General features: G+C 39.0%; 1 protein-coding gene across 4 annotated transcripts; it reads left to right on the plus strand.

Annotated features, from left to right (window-relative positions):
- Positions 1–637: 637 nt before the first annotated feature.
- Positions 638–25,034, plus strand: RABGEF1 (RAB guanine nucleotide exchange factor 1). Of its 4 annotated transcripts, XM_075032611.1 has the most exons (11): positions 638–760; positions 10,911–11,096; positions 13,497–13,663; positions 14,698–14,817; positions 16,961–16,981; positions 17,877–18,043; positions 19,644–19,725; positions 20,541–20,673; positions 21,075–21,166; positions 21,537–21,793; positions 22,830–25,034. In XM_075032611.1, the coding sequence occupies exons 2-11, from the start codon at positions 10,918–10,920 to the stop codon at positions 23,226–23,228; spliced, it is 1,617 nt and encodes a 538-aa protein (XP_074888712.1). In that variant the 5' UTR covers positions 638–760; positions 10,911–10,917; the 3' UTR covers positions 23,229–25,034. The 4 variants fall into 4 exon arrangements, with proteins under 4 accessions (XP_074888712.1, XP_074888713.1, XP_074888710.1 ...); XM_075032609.1 differs by lacking the exon at positions 16,961–16,981 and having other exon boundaries at positions 645–760; XM_075032610.1 differs by lacking the exon at positions 14,698–14,817 and having other exon boundaries at positions 645–760; positions 22,830–25,033.
- The last annotated feature ends 120 nt before the right edge of the window (positions 25,035–25,154 follow it).

Below are 25,154 nucleotides of genomic sequence, written 5' to 3' on the forward strand. Positions count from 1 at the left end.
ACAACTGGATGTCTGTGTTGAGCTGTGGGAGGAAGAAAAAAAGACCCCGAAACCACCACGTGACAGCACTGTGTAAATGAGAAGGGAAAGAGAAGTAAGTTTTAAATAGCAGTAGCTATTTCTGCTGCTGTGAGGATGAACACACGCTCCCGAGTGCTCATGTGAGCTGCCTGATGTGGACGGTGCCTGGGTCTGAGGTAAAGAACAGAGCCGCTGCTGGGATGGGTGTAGTGTGTCTGAAGGGAGAGAAAGGGAGCTGATGTGCCGGAAGGGGAAAAAAAATTAGAATCTTCACAGAAAGACGCGTAGATACCAGAAAAGACTGGATCTCTTCCTAATTTCCAGCTTCTATGTACTGCAGAGAGCGTGAAACGGCCCTGACGACGCCGTGCGCGGCCAGGCCTGGGGCAGCCCCTTTGCTGCGGCCGCTGCCGGCAGAGCTCCCGGCACTCGTCCCTTCCTCTGCCCGCCTCCTGTCTCGCCCGGCCTGCCCGGCTTTCCGCCCTGGGGGCTAGCGTGAGCATCCCCCGCGGTACCGAGGAGCCCTCGCCCGTCCTGTCGGGCCTCTGCTGGGCAAACCGGCCCCTCGCTTCCTTCCGGGAAAGGGCGCCGCCCTCCCCGGAAGTGACGGCACGCCCTTCCGCCGCCGAGGAGGGGAGGAAGCGCCCGGCCGCCGTGAGGGGAGCGGCGCCGAGGGAGGAGCGGAGAGCGGAGCAGCGCGGAGCGGCGGCTCGTCCCCGCCGCCACGGGGATTAAACCGGTGAGCCGCAGCTCTGAACCGCTTCGCTTGTCTCCCTGAGGGGCCGCTGGGCCTGCCGGGGCCCTGTGAGCGGCTCCTCTCAGGGGGCTGCCCGGTGCTTGTGCCGCTGGGCCCGGCTGCGGGAAGGGCTTCCCCCTCGCCCGGCAGTGGCGCGGTGACAGTTGGTGACAGTTGGGTGGCCGTTAGCGTTCCCCCTCCCCGTCGTCTCCGCCGCCGGTCGTTGTAATTCCTTCTCAGTCTCGGTGATCGGGCGTCGGAACCCGCTGGGGGGGGGGGGGGGTCGTACCCGGCCCCGGCAGCCCCTCTCCTCAGGGGTGGCGGCCGTGCCAGGGGTTCCCCGGGCTCCAGGAGGCGGATTGTGACCGGGCTTAACACACCGGGATACAGAGAAACTTAGTAAACCAGTTCTCTCCTTGGGCAATTCCTAAAACTAAGTTGTTTGTGTATTTGTTATTATTTTTGAATTCCGTGGGCAAGTTTCAATAGTTAATCGGGGTGAAGGTGTCACTAACTGTGCAAATCTGGCCCCTCAGCCTGTTTTCCTGCTAAGTTCCCTGTGGGTCGAGGGGGAGTTGACTCTTTTCTTGTAAGTATTACCAGTGCTTGGCTTCTTATTGTAAGACTGGGGATCAAAGTCCTTTAAAGTCAAGCCAAATGAAGTTTGGAGTCTATTTAAGATGCTGAGCAGCGCATTTTGGGTGTTTTTGTGGGTGTTTGTCACTGTATGAGCAGCTTATGTAGTGTTCAGGTCGTTCCCTTGAAGTAGGGAGTGGCTGTGTTTTCAGAGAGGGTGTGAGATACTGAAAGATGAATGACGCACTTGGAAGTAACAAAAAGTTTCGCTGAGGGGGTGGTTTGACGCTATGTTAAATCCTGCTGGCCTGGGCTGCTTTGGTCTGTGGCAGGGGCACCATCACTTATGCGGTGGGGTGTTGGATTAACTGAGGGGGTTGTCACAGGCAAAATTCAAATTAGGTTTTTTTGGGGCTGAGTGGGGCCCTGATTTGGCCTAGTGCTGGGAATTCGTGGCAGTGCGCAGTTTTGGAAAAAGGGTGGTGTTATGGAGCTTGTGATTTAAATCCATTATTGACACGAGTTGCCATACCTTGTTTGATCTCATAGTCATGCAGCTGTTTCCGAAGCAGTGCTTTGTGCTGGCAATTCCTCATGCCAGTACTCTGGGATGTGTACTGAGCAGCTAGCTCTTGGTTTTCCAGTTACCTGAGACTCCTTTGGCACTAATGACCCGTCAGCATAGAAGGACGTAGTGTTTTCCAGGAACAGTATTTTACTCAGGAATTGGATGTGTTGACCTTCTGGACATGGTTACACAAGTGTTTTGCAGGGGGCAGGATTAGGAAGAGAATTGTAACTAAATGGAATGCTTTGCTGACAAAAAACCAAAACAACATACAACAGAAGGGAAGAATAGGGTATAAAGCCAATTATACCAATTCATAAGATCGCTTTACACAATGATCTATGATTATAAGCTTGAAGATAGTCCAGGATTCTGGCATTTAATTGTATTTTACAGTCTAGTCTCAGCTCCCTCCTTCCCCTCCTAATGTTTGCTATATAATCCCCAATCATGCTTTTTTTATTTTTCCGTTGATGATGGACTGCTCGTGACCTAAAACTAGACCTAAAAATCGTGCTTCTGAAGTTATATTAAAACACTGTCAGTAACAAGTCAGGTAGAAAGTGCATAAGATGTTTTGAATTTTTTTCAGAGGTTCTAGCAAACTCAGTTTTAATCTGTATCCAGGTGAGCATGGCTGACGTTGGCAAAATCACAGAGCGTGTAGAAGCCAATCACTGCTGTTTCTGAGGAGATTTTAGAAGTTTTAGCTAATCCTCTTTTTCACATTCTTACTTGAATTCCCATTCAAACAGTACACAGCAGTTTTTAGATGTTTCTTGTGATTTCATTTAAAAGTGCAATTATGAGTCACATGTAGATGGTGAGACATAGTCTGTTAAGTCATGAATACATGCTACTCCTAGCTGAGCGGTCATTGCTACGGGCAGTAGTTAAGAATTTGATGCAGACAAACAAAACTGTAGCTTAAGGTCTGTACTGATTTTGGAGGGGGAAAATGCATCTTCAAGTTGAAGTAAATAGTGAGCTCTGTGGGTAGAGTGTTGAAGCCTCATGGCCATTAGGTTTCAGAAGTTTTAAGTAGTGGCTGCAATTTCCCCTGCCAAATTACAGTACCAAACAGTGCGGTTATTTTCAGGTGGCTAATCAGACTGTGTGTCTGTCATCACAGTTAATGACTGTTTCTTTTCTCAGGATCATTAGTTAGCAACCTGCGCTGTTTATACTAGGAAACAACTGCTATAGCTGAGATTTCTTAATTGCAAGAAAGATGTACATTAGAACTATGAAGACGCATACGATCTATGCTGCAAAGATAGCAGCTGTGTTTCTTTCCTAATTTGTGTCTAATGGCTTTCCTATTCTCTGTTCATGTGTCTCTTAGATCATATTGCCCCACCCTTTCCTTTAGAGGAAATTAACTCATGCTTAATTACCTTTCTGCTAATTACATGCCTGAATGTTTAGGGTTACATATGAATCATGACTATTTCAACATTTACATGGCTCTCAAGAATTTTGTGGCATTTGGGTCAGTGGTTGCTCTTTGGAATACATTCATGTTATTTTAAGGATGTTTTTCCATAGGCAAAATTTGTGGTTGTTAGAGATCTTAACCCAATCCCATTCTTCCACCCCCTCAGTTTTGATGCACTTTCTAGTCTACCTTGTAAATTTATTTTCAGTAACTGAAGTTGCATGCAGTTTTGGGTGGGACTTGCTACTCTCTTGATCTGATGTGGAGTATGGTGTACCATTCAGGCACTAGTAAAATGTAAAACAGCAACAGTTACTGCAAGAACTGTGTTTGGAGACTTCCCCAGTTGTTCTTCTTTTCCTGCTCTAAAATTCCATACCTGGGGATGGCCATAAATGACCAGACAGTTGCAGTGAGTGATACTGTATGAGACATTGTGAACAGTCTTTGGAGCGCTTTGATAATTTTTAATGAGAAGAATTAATGCAAGTTTTTCATGAAGTGCTATGAAGACTTAAACTTGAAGAGCCAAATCACGTTCGCTTCAGTCCGGTGAAAAGACTGGCGTAGGTTGTTGCTAAGTGTTGTGCCGAGACTTCGACTTCCAGAGTTAGCATGCAGAGTTATTTAGAAACTGTTTTTCATAGCTTGTAATAATTATTGACTTGCAGTTACCTCTCACTAAAGGTGTCTATAGATTGATTAAATGAGACTGCTTTCCACTCAGCTTTGATAAGTGAGCTTTTTCAACCAGCTCTTCTATAAAAGGTGACCTGAACAGTCCAGGACTAATAAATATTTTATGAAAAAGCCAGTATCTTGTCATTGTGGCAGTGATGCAATCTGCATTGACAATAAAGGTATCTGCCTACGCAGTCCCTGGGAAGTAAGGTAGGTACATGTTGGAAAGGAACAAGAAAAACAAGCTGGTGGTGTCTGAACTCATGATAAATCTATACTACTTCTAAACCTGATTTCACCCACAGTGCTTTTCCTGAAGCCAAAGCTGTGTCTGCAGTCTTTGGAAACCCTAATGTGTTTTGAAAATTATCTTAGGTTTATTGCTGAAAAGAACTTGTTACATAAGTGTAGTCTCTTTCATGTGTGTGTTAAATCAGACCATAGTGACAGATCCTATTTTGATGAAAGGAGCACCTTTTTCATATTACATAAAAGCTAAGAATACACTTGCTCTTTGCTGTGACTATGATACCTACTTTAATAAGTTTACTATTAATTTTTCTAGCTATTTTGTAATCTGGTCTCTTTGAAAATTAGAATATAGTCTTTTGCTGTTGTTGAGAGCTTTGAGTCTGATATGAAAGGTACCATATCCTGAAGCAATGATTACTGCTACTTCAGTCCCCATTATGCGATACTGACAAAAATGGCCTAAGGATATACGGACTTAAAATTGGAAGAGAGCGTGCCTTTTGGAAACTTAGAGCTAGTTTTGTGCTTTATGTAACTGGCCTGCATATCAAGATACCACGTGTGATCATCAGGTGTTGGCAAACTTTTGAGCTCTCTTCTTATCCCATAGTTTTATTTGTGAAATAGCACCGATTATGAGGGTTTTATCCTTAGTCCCATGGGAATGTAATGGAAGATCATCAGGTGAAAAAAAAAGTAAAATAGTATCTGATTGCCTGATTCTGTGCCAGTGCAGTCTGGTTAGTTCTGCACTGATGTTGGTGAACTTCACTGTCTTTTTATATGAGCAGTCAAGATGCCAGAGATTGGACGTCCAGCCTGATGTACTCAGGACTAGACCCATACAGAAATGTAGGTATCTAATGTGGGATGTAAACAAGTTGTTGCTGCCTGAGCTTTGGTGACTGTTGTAGATTGTGTTCTGGTGTCTGTAGCTGTTTCCCAGTGGTGTGTAGGGAATTAAGATTATAGATTGCAGTCTGCAAATGTTGTCTGAAGACAAAGTGCTTTGATGGAATCTCTTCATAGATTTAGATGTATCCTTGTTGCTTCCCATGAGAAATGTGGGCTTCTGAGACCTGAAACTGAAAATCCTTGAAAACTGGAATGTAGGTTTTATTAAGCACTCGCATTCAAGGAATACTGTCATACTTCAGGTCAATGGAAAACATTTCTTAAAAAACCCTTTCCTCTTTCCTCCAGTCTCCCCCACTGCCCCCACTGACCTTAACACTTTGGTTCTTTTTCTTTGATAATACTTGTAACAAAATGCATGTTTCCTGTGTCTTAACTCTTTCTGTGTTTCCTTTAGTTAATCTTCAAAGGCAGATTGAAGTATGTGACTGGGGGAAAGTGGTGTGGCTGTCAGCCAGCAGTATTTTGCAGAAAAGTTGGGTTTTCTGGTTTTGGCTCAGATGTCTCTTTCCCTGACTGTGGTAACCGAAACCCTGTACTATTTGCATATACGTTTTCAGTTGCAGCTTTGACAGAGTCACAGAGGAACTGTTGGGCAGACAGCTGGTTTATTCTTCCTAAAAAAAATTATGTCAATTTCCATTTTCTGAAGTAAGAGCTATGGTTTATTGGATATTCTTCTTGGATGACAAACTTGACAGGAAAAATCTAGGGGTGTGAGGAAGGGACGAGAAACCTATGAGTGGGTATTGCACTTTTTAAAAATTATTTGCTCTAAGTAAATGGGTGCTCAAAATACTAGTGAATAAAAAGAAAAATTTTAGATAAGTTTAGGTACAACAAGAAAAATGTGTTGATAGGAAGATGTATTGGAGAGCTTCAGAATGAATTGCACTAAAGCAAGTAAAAAGCTAATTTTGAATTAAGCCACAGAGGTTGGTGGGGTTTTTTTCCACATGCTAGGCATCATAACAAAACTAAATATTTGAAGATGCTTATGAAAAAGCTACAGAGGGAGATCTGATCTGTCATTAGAGACTTTTGAAGCGCAATCTTTCAAATATATCTAACATAATATGTATTGTATGCCTCATCTACCAACAGTACACAAGTATTCATCTGCTCTTGATGTCACTGCAGTTTAGAAAAATAAAGCTTGACATCTAGAACAGCATGGAAACATGTAGCCACGGGCAGCTGATGCTGTAGCTTGGAGTTAGTATGCTGTCAGGCTGGGTGGGTACCAGCCTGGGAATGCATGTGGCAGTAAGACAAGGAGCTCTATGGTGTCCATACAGTCTAGTCCTCTGTTAGCTGTGGTACAAATACGGTGATTGCCAGCAATGGGACAGGTTTCCATGTTGTAATTGTCCAGAATAAATCCACTTTTGCAGCCATGGTGTAACAGGACATGTTAGCAGTGATCGTCTGAGGAACCACACACACGCTGTGTTAGGTGGAGTTTAAAGATCGTGGTCATAGAAAGGGGTTGGGTGGTTTCTGTTTTTCCATTTCAGAGGAAAATGGGAGGGAAGAAGCTTTTACTTGTAAATGTAACAAAGGGAAAGGGATTTTATAAATTAATAACTAAGTCCAAGAGCCTGTTCTTTTTCTAAACTTTTCAAAGGGGTGCTGCTAATTAACATAGATATTAACCTTTGATGAGGTCTAGTACTGGTACAGAAATGCTTAAAAGAAGATTCTGTATCATGGTGTTTGTGAGGAAATGTGTAAGGAAGTGTCATTTCTGCTTTCCCTGACAATATTTACACCAGAACTATTTGAAGCACTTATTGAGCAAAGCAATGTATGAATATACTTTAAATTACAGGTGTTTGCTCCTGGGAGGGAGACTTGGTGCTTCTTGAAGTTGTTGAGAAGTGTTTTAATTGGGATGCAGGAGGTGTAAAAAGGATGTTTGGTGCAGTGCAGCTCTCCAAATTGTACTAGTTAATTTTATTTATGATCTTCTGGTACTTTATTGTCCTTCTTGATTAGATTTTTTTTTTTTTGTTAATGTGAACATATGTTACCTTCCTTACTATTGTTTTCCTGACTTCTCAGTGGTCAGGCAGTATGAAAGCTCTTCAGAATTGCCTACCTCTCCAACTCCAGGAAAACAGCAAATTTGTTCTTTCTTTTGGATTATGTTACTCAGAAGTAAGCTTTGAACAGGTCATGCATTCAGGGCATGAATAAAAATAAGAGGTCTGACCATGCAAAATAAGTGGTGTGACTGTGCAAATGCACTGACTTTATCATTGAATAAAGAATGATGCACCTTTAGCTGGAGTAGGAGGGAGACAAGGGAATAGAGAAAGAAAAAAAAGCATTTTGGATACTCAAAAGTTCCAACAAAACATTTTTAGGAATGGAAGATCATAAAATACACAGCGATTTAGTTGCTGAAAGTGGACTTGAGATGGATTTTTCATATTCAGTCTATTAAAACTTGAGTTGTTCTGTTCATTAAAATGTAAATGCAGACCTGCAGAAATTGGCTGTGAAACTCTTTTTGTAATGGCTGTATGTGTTTAAAGGGAGCAGAAAGCCTCTGCTTGAAGTGCAGCATGTGATTTCTTCATATTGATTCAAGGTGACCTCTTTTGTCCCTGGATCTGAAACTGATGTAACTGCAATTGAAAATACTTGGAAGGAGAGAAAGCAGAACAACTTGTTTCCCAGTGGCTTGGCTTTGCAGCTGTTTACAAATCTCTCCCGAAAGAATGCAAAAAAAAAAAAAAAGCTTCCTACAAAGAGACCTGTTTTGCTTACTCCAAGGGAAGCTGCTGAACTTTGACACTAAACAGAACTTTATTTTTAGTTCTAATGTACACAAAGAGCTAGCAGGATGCCAAAGGTAATTGTGGTGCTAGTTAAAGCTCTGTAGATACAGAAAGCTAATTTTTGTGTGTCTGTATAGAGATAGTGAAAGTGCATAACTGGCATAGAAACCGAGTATACTGTTAGCTTTCAGAAAGCAAGATGTTGATGTGGGATAGAAGCAAGGTCATGTATTTCATTCTACTCCTTTAGTTTCCAAAAAATACGAGTGTCTGAAGCATGGTGCTTTTGAATAAGAGCAACAGACACCTGAATTAATGAAATTGGCCTACAGACTGCAATTGCAAAACTGTTGTAACTTATTCCATTGTAGTGGGTGATAGGATCAGGAATGATCCTTGGGTGATGGAGATCAGTGTAAAATTTCTCTGAAGTTTGTGTTATGAAAATGTTCTTATCTGTTGTGTCTTATAGCTCCCTGTAGTTTACAATAGAAAACATTCAGACTGATCAGCTTTACAATTAATGGCAATATTGAAAATTTTATGCATGGTGGTCTTTTCTAGTACAGGCACCTGCAATAGAGTCTCTAGTCAAAATGCTGCTGCAGCTTCTGGTTTTAGGAAGCGGTCTTTAAACTGGATCAGGAGCAACTGAAGAGTTTCAAGCTTTTGCTTCCCCATTCTTTTCAGAATTGGTCATAAAGGGCATGTGTGATGCTCTGAGAACGGGCTGTGTTTCCAAATACTGCCAACATGCAATTTCCGTCCCAGGCTGTGCAGTTGACAAACATTTGATGTTTAATTTCTGGTCTGCTAGATGGATTGTTAGTCAGCAGATCTGTGTACCATTACAGTCATGACAAAGACCTCACTTGAGGAATCAGAAAATGAAGATAGTACAGAAACCAAAAGATTTTTATGAAGGCAATGTACTTATTTTCCTCTGTTAATTTGTCCATATAGGAATGAAGTGCTCTCAAATATTTAAAATCTCATTGTTTTTTTCATTTTGCTTTACAGAAGCGTATTAATGTCTTTCTAACTGTCAGACATTCTGTGGGAAAGAAAAGAGAGTATTCAACTGCTGTCTATCTATATAAATGAGAAAATGTGTCTTTATAAATTATGCCATTAAGAAACTGATCCCCTTAATATACAGGTCCCTACAATTAAACTATTTTTAGATTATTTTTAGGAGCTCATTACTACTTTCAAAGATAGAAAAGAAGTTAGTGGAAGGAGCCGTAATACTTACATAGGTAAGATGGAATATTAAATTTGTTCCCCCCTCAGAGAAAATCATATGTGTTTCCTGTTACTTTACTTAAAATAACTTTAGATTAATGGGAAATGTTAAACATTATCAGTCTTTTAAAATGGCTGATCTTATGTAATTCAGCTTGAAACAAATTAGCTGTTACTTCCTATAGTAGAAAACTATCTTTGGTAATGACAGTTGTGCGTATCACATCTGGTTCACTGGATGACCCAGAGAAGAGTTTTCTGAGACTGTTGAGGGCAAGACCTGCCAGGGGTAAGTAACCTTTGCTGGGCAGAAATGTGAAAAACCAGAGATCCAGATTCTTCAAACACATGAACTTAGGGGTCGTCATGAATCTTGGGTTAAAACAAGATTTACTCTGACAGTTACTGACATTCTTCAGTTTAAGAAAATCTCTTTTCATCTTGCTTTCCATACATTGCATCTCAATGTGTGTTCTGTTTTCCTTGTGTGATCTTAAGTAATGTGCTGGAGGGGAGGGCAGGACAGGACAGGGTCTTCAGACTGTGGGGTAGCGTTGGTTTAAAAATCTTCTGGTTTTCCTGTTAGAGGAAGGAAGTCGTAGGGGCACCTTTGGTTACGAATGTGAGAGCAAGAAACCGAATTGCTGAGGTGCTTGCTCAGCTTACGCAGAGCACTCTCTGCTGAGGATCGCAGGAAGAAAAAGGGTCTGGATTTGGTGACCAAGACCTGCTTTCCAGGGCCTTGCTGTGGTATTCCTAGTATCTCTGTATGTCAATATTGCAATCCAAATGCCTGTGTTTTAATATGCAGACCTTAAACTTGCTAATGCAGGGGATCCTGTGCTGCTTTTCTCCTAAAATGAATCCAGCATTTAGAATTAGAACAAAGTAGTTGAAATGCCCTTGGGAGCAAGCTGGCATGTGGGATGGTTTGTGTCAAGCAAGAAAAGGGGAGGGCTGGATCACTGGAAGGCAGGCTCTGCACAGTGGTGGTGTAGGCGCTAGGATAAATCTTTTTGTTGTAGTCACATTATATAAATTCTATAGAGCTGTGCTGTATGCGGAAGCCCAACTTAACTCTGAAGTAACCTGAGTACTGAAGAAAACGGAGATGCACCTCATCCGTGTTAATGTACCCTGCTGGGTTAGCTGTGATACTTGACTGTGCCGTGAAGACATATTCTTTGAGGCCAAAGATACGTTAGCTAAAGTCTCACCAGTGTGATTCTTTGTAGAGACAGTCTTAGCCTGAATACAAACCTATTTACATTTCTTCTCTTACTCAGTTTGCTTCCTTCGTGGTGATTGTAACTTTCCGTATTTCTTTTTTCCTCTGTTGCTTTGTGCCTCTGCAACTGTTAGAACAATGTGCTGGTGAGATCAGAGACTTGTGCCTTTTTCCACATGCGTATGTAGCTGTTTGACTGGTACTGCTGGCTTGCTTTCCAGGCCAGCTGTCTGGTACTGTTTGCAGGTCAAAGCTATGCAAACATATGCTGATGTTGCAGTTGGCTTTTGGGGCTGTATGGTTATGTAACTGTGCCCTTCCTCCTGTGGCCTTTATTTTGTTGCCATGGAACTATTAAATAATTAAAACAGGTGACTTCTTTCTAAAAGGCAAGCCTTCAAAAGAAATTATTTCTAGCAGGCTGTTACCATATTTCTGTCTTTAACCCTTTTCTCTTCAAACAGGAAGAAAATGAACCTGAAATCTGAACGCAGAGGAATTCATGTTGATCAGTCAGAGCTACTGTGCAAGAAGGGATGTGGTTACTATGGCAATCCTGCTTGGCAGGGATTTTGCTCCAAGTGCTGGAGAGAGGAATACCATAAGGCCAGGCAGAAACAGATTCAAGAGGATTGGGAGCTGGCAGAGCGGTAAAGAGCCCTCTTTATTCCTTCCTCTTTTATAGTAGGGTGACTTCACTAAATACTATTCCTGTCTCCTATTTTCTAGTCCTATTTGCTCAGGCTCAGTTTCATCATAAGTTCTCAAATTTGACCTTTCCAGCAAGAAAGGGAAGGAAAATCTTCCTTTTGATGCAAAGATGAATATTTATGACATTCTAATTTAAGAGGTTTCAAAAGAAAGTCTGTGAAGTAATAAATGTAAACATCCCCCCAACCTCTCAACAAATACTTTGACCTAATTTGCATACTGAAATCTGTAATTCTAACTAGCAGTTGGAAGGGTGAAAGTGACAATTTTGATTAAAATACCTCTGCCTCTGGAGACCACAGTTATTGTCTTGAATATAGCCAGCACAACGGCTTTACATTTCAGCTACTGATTAAAAAATTGGGTTTAGTCTTGTCTGTGGTCATTCTTTTAAACTGCAGGGTTGAGCCCAAAAACATCAAAGCTTTAGCTTTAACAATGTAGGTAATTTTTCTAAGCATGTACTTTCTGCAAAACAGTCTAGCTTTCCTAGTGTGATAAATGCTTGACCCTGAAAATGGGTCTTGGAGGAAATCTATGCTTGAGTGAGAATATAAGAGCAGCTTCAACTGCTTTTTGTTGGATTTGGGTAGAAAGCAAAAGCATTATCTGCTGCCTGAGAAACTGCAAAGCATCCTCTTTTGTACTACAGCTGTCCTTTGTTCACTTCCAGGTATGAGTTAAGTGACATCCACTCAGAATTAACTGTTTCAGGGTTATGTGAATACTTAAGATGGAGGAGTATCTAGCTGTGTATTAAGAGTTGATTGGCAGTTGCCTTGAGCTGGCCAAGATGTTTGTTCATATTGACACTGATTCTCTACATATGCTTACCTTAATGTATTAGTGGAATATGCCCGAACTCTAGGAGAAAGTACAAATGCCTGAGAGACATGTCTGCACTCGAGTTTGGAACCCTTCAGTGAACTTGAGTTACCTAGTGCTACGTTAACCAAGGTCACAGGCGGGTGGAATGGGGAAGAAAAGTCATTAAGTGCACTGTTTACATCAGCCTGCCTGAAGAAGGTGACATCTGTGGAAGCTCTCTGAACTTGAGTTGGGTCCAAGCTGATGGTTATAGTTTGGAAGCCCTAAGTTTTCTGGTATCTGACTACCCTAGACACTCTTTATCTTAGACTTTGAAGTTGTTTGTTTGTTTGTTTATAATGTTCTCTTTACTGTCTGGCACTGGAACAGATTAACTGCAAGTTAAGAAGTGCTTGAAACTTTTTCTAGCCTAATCAGAAGGTGCCAGGTAAGCTGTTGGGTACAGTACAGAGGACGTGTCATTTTTTAACTCTGCCATAAATTTGGCTTAAACAGTTAATAAAAACTTAAGTATTATTAGAGCAGATAGTTATGCTGTCAGTCTTATAACATCTATGTACAATAAAGTGGGGCATTTAAGGAATTCTTTAATAAGTAACTGTTCAGTAGGGAGATGCTAAAGGAACAGATAAGCTGTGATTGTTTGCTGTAGTGAACAGACAGGCTTGTCAGCACAGATAAAACACAATTCTTGCCTCAAGAGATTACAAGTGCAAGACTATTTATGGTCCATCCTGAGCTGGATAGATGTTTAAAGAAAATTGCTCAACCTTTTAGCATCTTGAAGGGCAATATAATTTAACCTATTTTAATTTTCCTGCATAGGAAGAAAAGTAGCCGTTGAAGGATTAGCATGTTTGCCCTCCCCTACTTTGTACATGTAGATTGAAAGATGGGCTTGGTCTTTGCAAAGCGCCCATCAGTGTTTGCAGTGAAGTGGTTTGCCTCATTCCTTCAAGTAAGCATAAGTGTTACCAAGACTTAGAAAAGAAATTACGACAACAATGATCTATTTCCCAGAATATTTTTGAGATTATGACAGGGTATTTCACTTGCTCAGCTGTGAGCCATAGTTTTTATCTTTAGTAACATGGTAAAGGATTGCCTGTGGTAATAGGTTGTGAAATTCGGAACACGATGCAGGGAGGAAGGCAACTGAATCGATTATTGGAAGTCCTCCTACAGTCTTTTCCCTCACCTCTACCTTTGTAGAATTCAGGGCTGTGACATGAGGGGAAAGTGACTGTGATTATATTTCAGTCTCCTCTCTTTTGACCTTACTATTTAATCCTCCCTTGCCATCTTAAGCTTTCCCTCACTTTCATTCACCATTGCAACATGGAAAGAGTGGATGTAATGGAATGAAGGGAGATGTGGTAGGAAGTAACAAAGGAAGATGAGCATAGAGAAGAATTAGCATCATGTCAAATGAGTAATTTATTGCACAGGAAATTAGCTTATTTGTGCTGGTTTTAAGCACTTAAATTAGACATACATTTTTCTAATTCCAGGCTTCAGCGTGAGGAGGAAGAAGCATATGCCAGTAGTCAGAGTACCCAAGGGGCACAGTCACTGACCTTTTCAAAATTTGAAGAAAAGAAAACCAATGAGAAAACGCGAAAGGTCACTACCGTGAAGAAGTTCTTCACTGCTTCTTCCAGAACAGGAGCTAAGAAGGGTAACTTTCTCCTTTGCTTTTAATGGTTCTATACAACATGTTAAGTTAAAAAGTATTTTTGCTAATTGTATTGTACTAAAAGGCAGAGTAGTACTCTGTGCCTTGACCTTAAAAAGTTGGAATAATGATGCTCCTGGAGAGCGATTGCTATATGTGAAGTCTTACTGAAAAAACAGAAAAACATGAGCTTTTGGGTGACGCCGAACAATCTTTTAAATAGAACAGTGACGTGTTTGTGTTAGCTATACAGGAATTCTTCCACTAAAGTGTAGTATAAATGTATTCCTGGTGGTGGTCTACCACTGCCCTGCTGAGTGGAAGTATCTTGTTTGCATGATGCACATTCTTGCTAGATTCATGAGTCAACCATAGTGTGATTCTGTAGTTTAGGACTTGAAAGGGAACTCTTCCTGAAGAAAGCAGGAGAAAAGGTACTGGCTGTCAGTCACCTCAAACTGATATGTCTAAGTGTGATAGAAATGCTGATATCAAAATATCAGATGATGCTGTCATAATGGATCACTTCAGCAGCTTTAACAGAAAAAATGGAATGTGTAAGCAGGGTGCCTTTAAATGAAAATAAATGTGAAAGGAAACTTGTAGTGTTTATGCGTGTGTGGGTTGTGAATATCAAGTTTGTGGTTGGCTGAATGTTTATTCTACAGCATGTGTTACAAGTAAGAATGATTTAATGGCACTGATGTCTTTGCATAGCAATATCTTACATGGGCAAAACCTGGAAAATGCTAGACTGTGGAGGAGGCATTCCAGAAGAAAAAGCAACATTAATATATCTTAGCCTTATTGACAATGCATTTCCTTAATAAGAAGTTCTAAATATGTCTGGATTTTGCTTTAGAATTTGTTTTGGTCCATGGGCAGCAGCTGGCTAAATAAGGCATTCAGCTATGTAATAAGAACTTTTTTTACGTTCATTCTTCTCACTTTCCATATTTTCTTTTTTTATCCCATTCACCGTCTCTCCTGACATGCTCCCGTTCTTGGTGTCTTGCTTGCTTTTGCATTTATTTCAGTGGCTCAAGAGAAAATCGTTAAGCCAGGACAGCTTGGGAGGGAGCGAAATGCTGATAACATTCTCAGGGATTTGAAGGAGATTTTTACTCCCTCCTGGGAACTGGCTTCCCCTACTGAAGGTAATGCAGTACAGCTTGAGCAAGCTGTCTGCTTGATTTTAGTAAGCTTATTTCTTAGCTGGGCTTGGCAAAATACAAACTAGGGTTGTGCCAGTTATAACTTGTGCTGTTGAATACGAAGATGACAAAAAAAAGCAAGTCTAGCATCTTGACGTGAACTTGAATCTTTAAATCAATTCTTTGCTTTTTGGTAAGGAGACTATAGGAATAAGAGCTCAAAGAAGTTTCAGCTTACCTTAGTGTGACATCTGAAGGATTACGCAGTTTCAAAAAAATAAGAATTTTGTAAGAAGTAGCTAGATCTTGTGCTGCTTCATATTTTTATCAAAAAATAATTCTGGGTTGCCATTATAAATCTGATTGTAAGTTGAAACTATTTCAGTTTAATAGCTTGCACTCCAAGAACTTTTGCGTTCTCAAAACATCTCCAGATGTTTGTTACAATTATCAAGACGACAATTTCATATCAAGAGAAGACATACTGGTTTCATTTAAACCAAAAGGACTCCAGAACCCTTGAAGCAAACACCTTTAGGATCTTGTCCTATGCTATTTGTTTGCAATTCTGACATGTTCTGCTGAATAAAGAAATTTGAAGATGTACCATTCTTTATTTTGCAAATTATATGAAGATGATGAATGGGTGTGTGTAGTAGAGCTAATGACAACGCTATTTTTATATTGTTGGACTCAGATCCATGACCATGGCACAACCATAGTGAATCACTGGAGTGCTAATGTTCTGCTGTAACAACTAGTGTTTTTGTAGAATGCCTTGAGAAAGATTTTAATATTAATAGTGTTTGTTCTTTGTAAAGGTGATCCTTTCTTAACTCTTCCCATACTCTTTCTTTTCATTTTGGCATATCTCCTCTACTAGGTTCTCTTCAGCTTGTTCAAATGGAATTTCTTTTCGGCAATCAGCTTCTTTTTAGTTAGACTTAACTCTTTTAAAGTACATGACAAAGCTGAAAATACTTTATTGCTGAAAGTAAGTTTGTTCCTGCAGTCCTAAGTAATCAGTGTATGTTGTACAGTTCATTTTCCTGAAATCAGGATTTCAACACAGAGATTAATGAAGTTGCAACTTTTCTGAGTGACTACATGTAGTTCTTGGTGTGACTCATTAAAAAGACAGTTCATTCTAACATTCAATTTTTTTTAATGCCTACATTAACAGTAATGTGTCTCAATTGTCTACATCTCTCTAGTAACTAAAAAAAAAAATAATCTATTCTAGATCTGTGACTAAAAAAATCATATTCATATTCCTTAAGGTCAAATAGTGGAATAAAGTTCATGATTTTTCTGATACAGTGAACTCGGTGTTGAAATAAGTAAATAAATCTTTGGCTGTTCTTTGAAATGAAGTCAGTAATTAATTGTGGAAAAAATACCCTACAATTCTACCCTTTCAAAAGTGGGCCTGCTTGCTTTGTTTATTATTGCAAAGCTATGCTCTGTACTTACTGGTTATGTAATATTAAATGTGACAAATTTGGATCAACATATAGTAATGGTTGCTGTTCAGCTTGAGTACTGTGCAGGCATTCTACTTTGAATCTTAGGTATAAAGAAGATTGGAGGAAATGCCCTCTGGAAAAAAGTGTTCTTGTGTAACTAGAAAGGAGATTGATTTGCACTCCGTATCTTGATTGCTGCAGCTGCAATTTAAATATTTGCAAAACCTTTTCCATTCTTATCATTAAATACAATAAATGTTCTAATGGTATCTGACCAAATTATTACCCAGAGAAGGTTATGCTGAAGTGTAGAGTCTTGTGCTTTGGTCAAATGATCACTGTTGTTAGTCACTGGATCCTACAGCTTTGAATTTACTATAGTGCTGTATCTCTTTAAAAACAAGTAACAGCAAACAAAAAAACCCCAACAATAAGCTACTTCCAATATAAAACATACCAATTTAAATATACTAATCCCATTTATTTCCTTATATTTTGGAGTTCTGCATGTATGCTTATTGAAACAAGGATTTTTTTGTCGTGCATGTTAGTATTTTCAGGTTGAAAGATGTGTTTGTATCATGTTGACCATGAATATTTTCATGTTTTCTGTCTCTTTGCTGCTTGCTTTTCATCATGTTCATTTACATCATCTCTATTCAATCCTTCATTTTGAACAGTGTTGGCTGGCAAGTTGAAAGGTGGGTGAACTAAACTTGGGTAGTGAAGGTATTGGATCAGTACAATTAACTTGCAACGTACACCCTGGAAAATCAGATGTGTTTGTGTGGAAAAATCCTGTGGTTGCAGCTGTATAAACTTGCATCCAGTGCTGTGTGCAGTCTGTGTTCCTACCTCCTTCTTGAGTGCCAAGCAAATTCTTTCTTGAACAGGCGCGGTGCTTCTGTTCTTGCTGAAACACAAATGGCCAAGTTCTCATTTACACTGCAGGTGTGATTCTGTGGCATCTGCTGCCTAGCCAAAGAAGGGCTGCCGCATTTTCACCAACCTCATGCTCCCATTCCTTGTCTTGTGCTGCTGCTGCTGCTGCTTCTATGACCTGGTGGGAAGCCAGCTTGGGGAGCTGATCAAGCTGAAAAATAACCCCAAAGAAACACTGATTTCTGACTAGGGCTGCCCCGAACTACTACTCCCTGAGCTAGTTCATGAGCCAGTTGAAAGCAAAGGAGCAGGAATGTAAAGGTGAGGGAGAACGGAAAAGGGAGCACTCCGTTATCTTAAACTGCTGCAGAATCCCATCTGGAAGCCTTGATCTTACATGGAGATATCTTACCTGGGAATGAAAATGTAAGAAACCTGAAAGCAAACCCATGTTACAGTAATTTGCTAATATAAAAAGGCCATTAGTGTAAATGGGTATGTGGCTATAAATGTTTCACTTCAGTGGAATACTCAGTTTCTTAGAGTTCTGTTTAGTAATATCCAGCATTTCACTGGTAAAGCTTGAGAAAGAAATGCTCATTCATCTCCACAGTTGAAAAAACCAACCTGAAATTTTAAGACATATTAAACGCTTCCTGAAGTCATCCATCAGTGTAAAAAAGCTAATCTGATGTGCCTAAATTTTCCCGGCAGAGATCCAAGAAGCCAAGGCTCCCAGCCCTTCTATAAACAGGCAGGCTAGCATTGAGACAGATCGAGTATCCAAGGAATTCATAGAATTTCTCAAGACGTATCAAAAGCCTGGACAAGATATCTATAAGCAATGTAAACTATTTTTGGACACAATGAATCATAAAAGGGTAAGTTTTGCATGCCTTTTACATAAATAAAATGGGGAAATTGGGGAGAGATGGAGAAAATGCTGCACTTCTTCCAGCAGTTTGTTTTTTGTATATTGTATACAGGAGTCTTTAGCTGATATGCTTAGTTGAATGAAGATCTAGTGGCAGTCTTAAATTGTCAATGCCTTGCTTTTTGATATGGTATGTGACCAAAGAAACCCTCCAACCCCGGTATCTTGAGAGAACGTTCCTTTGCAACCCAAATAAATGAGTTCTGAATAAATGCCACATAAATTAGTCTGTTGAACAATTTTCTAGACAAATATGACTTGTGGAAATTAAAATATATTACATAATGAGTTTTTAGATCTCTTAAGTCTAAAAAGTTATAAAGATAATACAATATCAACCGACATGTCTCCTTTTCTTTGGGGAAGGGAAACTTGACTATGCTTTTTTTTTTTTTTAATGTGGAATAAGGGTTACATCTTCATTCTCCATAAAAAAAAAAAAAGTTCTTGAAATATTAATGTATCTCTAGTGCCACCTATGGTTGAAATGAGTCAGTATTTAGCACACTATTTTTTTTCCTTCCCCTACCTTTCCTATTTAGTATGTAGTTACTCAAATTATATCTTCACATTGGACTGGAAGTTAAAGGAAGTTCTGATGGAATCTTACATGCCCTCCACTTTGAAAACATCTTGAAGTTTGGTTTGTTTTTTGTTTTGTTTTTTTTTCTCTTTTAGAATTGATTCATTCTGAGCGTAGAGTTCATGAAAATAGTGTATTGTTATTACTGGTTATAAACACTGAAGGTACTCTCATTTCCTAGTTCCTTGATAGTTTGTGCTAGCCAAAAAGAAGTCTTTCTCAAAACATACAATTTGCTGCTACGTGTAAACCAGGCCTAAAATGCAGCACTGCCATTAGAGCTGAGACTTTGTGTTCAAGGGTAACTGTCTAGTTTTTGGCCTTAGAGAATTCAGAAACTAAGTTCTCTCTCCTTTTTTTTTTTTTTTTTTTTAATGTATGGTTTTATGCTGCCATTTAATGGTGAAAAGTGGCTTGATAGGTAAAGTTAATTTTAACTCTGCAAACCTCTGTTACATTCTTCAGTAGCTCAGTTAATGCCCCAAAGACAATGTTGCCTCACAAATAACATTGTGAATATATTTCATAGTAACTTTATCATTAGAAATGTTTACTATATATTCTTTCAAATTATGATTTATGTTCTTGGTTTTTGGTATACTGTATATCCTTTCTTAAAAAGTTAAGAGACAAAATTGGGAGCAAGCATTCTGCTTAATAGTCTACAGTATTTTGTCAACCGTTACTCAGGGATGTGTCTAGGGAAAACAGCATTGCACCTGTCCAATTCCATTGCTAATATACATCTGTTCAGCAAATAAACGTCTTTCACATGTTAAAGAGCCAGTATGTCTTGGTTTCTCATATTTTTAAATATAATTTACCCAACATAAACATCTCTGATATATTTGCATTCTCAGACTGTTACTGCATCTGGACACTTTCCTTAAACAAAAACAAAACATGAGAGGCATTGCTGCCATTTCTTCCACACATGCACACTTAAAACAGTTTTCTGTTATAGGACTTAAGCATTGAGGAGCAATCTGAATGTGCCCAGGACTTCTATCAAAATGTAGCAGAGAAATTACAGACACGTTGGAAAGGTATTATGTTCCTCTTCCTCGTATCTTACTGCTGAAAAAGTAATGATTTTGAGGATAAAGCCTCTTGCATTTTCAAGTAAAAACAAAACATTCCTAACCAGCTTTCAGAAATTCTGTTAACAAATTCCAGTACCTTAGTTAGAGCTATTCCCAGCAGCACCAGTTCTATAAAGCTTTGCTGTGTAAATTATTTGTTTTTACAGGTTTTTCTTAAACTCTTAATTAAATATGGTTCAGTTGGTTTCATTTCTTGCTTTAAATTCAATACTATTTGTTTAAAACTGAAGTTGAATACGTAGTCTCAACCCAATTAACCGGCTGCAAGCCTTACGTTACACTGTAATGCACAAGAAGCCAGTGAGAGGGGAGTATTTCTGTTGTGGACTGCTTTTATGTGCCTGGTATGTAAGTGGCACAGTTTAAACATACCCAGGGATTTTTTTAGACATAAACAGAAACAGACGACTTGGAAGACCTCACTGGACTTATTCTCAAAGACTGTATTTTCGAGAAATATTCTTGTAAGCTACAAGCAGCTGAACCTAATTTGTGTGTTGAATGTGTTAAATGAACATGCTTCATTGTGAACCTATGCGTACTTACTTTGGCATGTCACTATGGTGTTGTCACCATTATATTTTTAATTCTGCTGTAGAGAGTGAAAGTACTCCAAGTATATCCATGGTTTATTAACTCAGGTTGGATCAAGTCAGTAGTACTGATTTGGTGATATTAGGACCAAACTGTATTACATCTTCAAAGGAGCCACAGAATACTTTATTTACTGTATCGGGTGTGGGATTTTTACCTTTCAGTGCCCCCTGAAAAAGTTGAGAAAGCAATGGATCAGATTGAAAAATATATTATGACTCGACAGTATAAATATGTCTTTTGCCCTGAAACAACTGATGATGAGAAGAAAGATCTTGCTGTCCAAAAGAGAATCAGGTAAGTCTTTAAAAGAAAAATGGCTGAGTAATCCGCAGTCCTGTAAATGAGCTCTTAATCAAGCATGTTAAAAATCTTCTGCTATGCACACAAAAATGGCAAGCTTTTTAACCAGAAAGGGTTAAAAGCACTTTATTTAAGAAACAGAAGGAATTAATAGAATGACTAATGAAAGCTACTACACTAGGAGGACTAATTGGTTTGGTTTTGTTAAATTATAGCAAAAAAAGAAAGTATTTTTATGGAAATAAATTACTTCAGTGGAATAAACTAGCTTATGACTGGACTAGTGTCTCATTTACACAAAGCACTCCTTGTGCCTTGAATTCAAGAAGCAGCTCTTTCAAACACCTGAATGTTACAGGCACAGAACAGTTTCACATTTTTTTTTCTTGTCATAGGGCTTTGCACTGGGTAACTCCACAAATGCTGTGTGTTCCTGTCAATGAAGAAATTCCAGAAGTCTCTGATATGGTTGTAAAAGCAATTACAGGTTTGTGAATGATGAAGTGTACACTTACTTACAGCATTAAATTTCATATCTCTTGCTCATAGAGATTATTTTCTGCTATCATCAGAAGGGGGTCCAGGCTTTTAGATTTGCAGTAGTCTTTGTGATACTGGACTAGGGTATCATCTGTGAAGCAGGAACAATTTTTCTATCACAGAAGCGCTTAGGCTTACCTGATCTATTTGAAATACTTGGGCTGAACCAAGAGAAAGTTGAATAAACAGATACTTTAATGGAATAGCAAGCACCACAGAAAAATTATGCAGTATTAGTATTGTCCAGTAAGTGTCCTACTCATTGAGGTGTCTGGTTAATATGGTTTTAATGATCTGAGAACTTTTTTATCTTACAGATATTATTGAAATGGATTCAAAGCGTGTCCCTCGTGATAAATTAGCATGCATCACCAAGTGCAGCAAGCATATATTTAATGCTATTAAAATCACAAAAAACGAACCAGCTTCTGCTGATGACTTTCTTCCAACACTTATATACATTGTTTTGAAGGGAAACCCACCCCGTCTGCAGTCTAACATCCAATATATAACACGCTTCTGTAATCCAAGCAGGTTAATGACAGGAGAAGATGGCTACTACTTTACCAATCTGGTAAGTGTAGGAATAGTGTTAACGTTTTATACAACAAGATTGTCTTTTATTTGGATGTAGGAGTTTCCAGTAAAGGCAAACACAGCATAACACAGAAGGAAAATTAAAACTGATCTTCAGAGAGTGGTTGAGGTTACTTAGAGTACTGCCTGCTCTCTTGCTTTATATCTCCTCTCTCTTCCATTGCTTTCCAAAGCAGACAGTGCTTTGCTTTCTTTATAATATTAAACCCTTTATTTGAACAGTCTGATGCTAAGACTTGGGTATATTTTTATTTTGTAAGGAGTTAATTACTTTCTGTTCCTAAAAGCCTGAGTTTGGACTGTGCAGATGTTATGGATGCAAAGTTCCCTATTTAAGCCCATGAGAGTTTATCTCTTCTTGAACGGCCTGCAGAACTAGGCCATTAATGTGTGGAGGTAAACAGGCTTTTTAAAGCTTCTGCAGGAGGCATTTATTGGTGTGCTTGTTCATGTTAGAAGGAATTATGATTATGAACTTGGCTTCTCTGCATTTCATCGTAAAGCAATTCTTGAGGGAAAATATGTAGTTGAATTAAATACTTGGAATGTTAAAAATTCCTTTCAGTAGGAGGAGAGCATCCACAAGGTAAGATGGGCATTTGACATTCCTTCCTTCAGAAAATGAATAGACACCATAGCAGATCTCTGCTGATAAGATTATTAAATTTCAATATAGTGCTCTTGTCTAGTTGTCATGTTCTTTCTGTTCCCTCACCTCCAAAATGCAGTGACCCTGAGGTTTGTAATGGACGTTATCCAGTGAGTCGGTACTGTTCTGCTGAAGTGGTGTCTTCCTGTATTGTTCTCAGAGTTTTTGACTTCTTCAAACTTTGGGGAGAGGAAAGAGGCATATGAACTGTCTGATATAGTTAGCTTCTGGAAAAGATCTTTAGGAGCAATCTGAGGCATTAAATAAAATAATCAGTTACTGGTCTAACGGCAGGATAAAAAATAGAATGCATACATTCCAATCTGTAGCTTGCAGTGATACTCACTCTCTGTTTTGTTTGTAGTGCTGTGCTGTGGCCTTCATTGAAAAACTGGATGCTCAGTCTTTAAATCTAAGCCAAGAAGATTTTGATCGTTTTATGACTGGTCAGACATCCCCGAAGAAGCAAGAATCTGACAGTTTTTCACCTGATGTGTGCCTGGGTGTTAAGCAAATGTATAAAAACTTAGACCTCCTGTCTCAGTTGAATGAGAAACAGGAAAGAATTGTCAATGAAGCCAAGAAGCTTGAGAAAGACCTGATAGATTGGACTGATGGAATAACAAAGGAAGTCCAAGATATTGTTGAGAAATATCCATTAGAAATAAAACCAAAAAGTCAAGCCTTAGCAGCTATTGACTCTGAAAATGTGGAGAATGACAAGCTGCCCCCACCACTGCAGCCTCAGGTTTATGCAGGATAATTATCAGTGTTAACTCTGAAAAGCATCATTATTCTCACCTAGTACTATCAGCTACTTGGGAAGGGAAGTACATTTAAGGCTAAAAATCAGATGAGCTTAAATCAGTACATTTTTAAAGGTACACTTTTTTGTTAAGTGTAATGAATTGTATTTATTTTAGTCAAGTAGATTTCTATTAGGCTTTTATGGGTTTTTGAACTGAATTTAAATTTTCTACACAAACCGGTGTAATTTTTAAGCAACACTAGTCCATTGACATTTTTCCTGAAAGCTTCCTTGTAGGCATGCACTTACTTGTTTTTAATAATTAGTTTAACTTGAATTCGAGTCCCAGCAGAAACTCAAAAGGTACCAATGTTAGTCTGAATTTATTCTGTAGCTGTAAAGATGAAATATATATTGTAAAATATGTAAAATTGTAAATAGATTTAAAATCTAATGTCTCAACTGTGCATGACATCTTGTGTATGAGTGAAAATGATCAAGTGTTCATTTTAGCACCTTTCAGCTAAATCACGTTGCAGTATAAAGGCAAGTACACTGTTAATGTTTCAATAAGCTAGATGGTATAACTGATGAATTACAGTCAGAGAGGATATTGTTGTAATGATTTGAAAACTTGACACTCATCTCAATTTGCTCTGTAAAAAAAAAAGTGCTATTTAAAATATGACATTTCTTCATGTAAACGTTCTCTCTGCTTTGTCAGTACACCTGATAGCCTTCAGTGGTGCACATAAGTGCTGATATTACTACTTTTGAAGAGAATGTTGAGCCAGGCTTCAGAAATAGGAAGCAATATTTGTATTAAAAATTGCATAATGTGGAACAAAAAGGGGGAGGGGAAAAGATAGTGCAAGAGTTGCACCAAAAGTGGCTTTCTTTTCTGGCATTGCCTAGTAATTTCCATCAGTGGGCTAGGTCTTGATTGCTTTTTTGACAATCCTGGTAGATAAATAAGTTCATATAATTAGAGGCTGCTTTTTAGAAGAAGCATGAGCCATTGCTCCAAGCAGAAAAGTGCGCTTTATTTTCACAAAACATCAGTCTTCTGATCTTTAGTGATCCTCTTTAGCAAAGGGACTTACCTCGCTAAAGCACTGAACATCAAGGTAAATATGGCTTGATGTCACTAAAAGTTTAGATTGGTATATTTCGAGTTAAGAATAATAGCACACTCCACAAAAAGTAACCTCTTGAAATATAACTTTTTTATGCCAGTGAAACATTTTCTATATAATTTTAAATATCTTCCAGTAAATCCAGTCTGCCATGACTTGTTTGTGTACCTGAGATATCTAACATAAAGCTAGGTAGCTTGAACTACTTTTAAGCAATGTTAAATTCTTACCATCAAGGAGGAAAGTACCTACCTCTTTATTATGTTCCACTGCTTTAAAAACACTGCTATTTTAAATTTGCTCTGCAATAATTTCAGACCACAACTGTGATTTGTCCCTTTTTGTCAAATGCATTTAGCCTTATGAACTATGCATTCCTAGTGTTTCAGAGATAACCAGTTACCCAAAACTCTACTGCAGAGGTGAAGCAATGAGCTAATTGGATGATCACAAGAAATTAAATTATTTAATGTAACCCTGTGTCTCTGAGCCCAAATCGCTTGGGATCTGACCAGTGCTTGCAGTAAATAATACTGTAACGTCTTTCTTTTCTTTTTAAACACTAGGTGCTAATTCTGATATCTAGGTACACAGGTTTTCCGAGGGGGGGGTAGGGGTAAGCAAACTTTGAACTATTGTGTAAATCGCCATGTTTAAATAAAAGTGTGTACATTATGGCCTTGTTAATGAGTTCCTAAAGATCTTGTCACTGGGTTTTCTTATGTTGTTAATGATTAACGTGAATATAATTGTGACTGCTTCTGTGTTTTTGCAGACACAATTCTTAGCCATTCAAGTGCAAGTC

Source organism: Buteo buteo, chromosome 7, assembly GCF_964188355.1.
Source record: "Buteo buteo chromosome 7, bButBut1.hap1.1, whole genome shotgun sequence".
Taxonomy (NCBI): domain Eukaryota; kingdom Metazoa; phylum Chordata; class Aves; order Accipitriformes; family Accipitridae; genus Buteo; species Buteo buteo.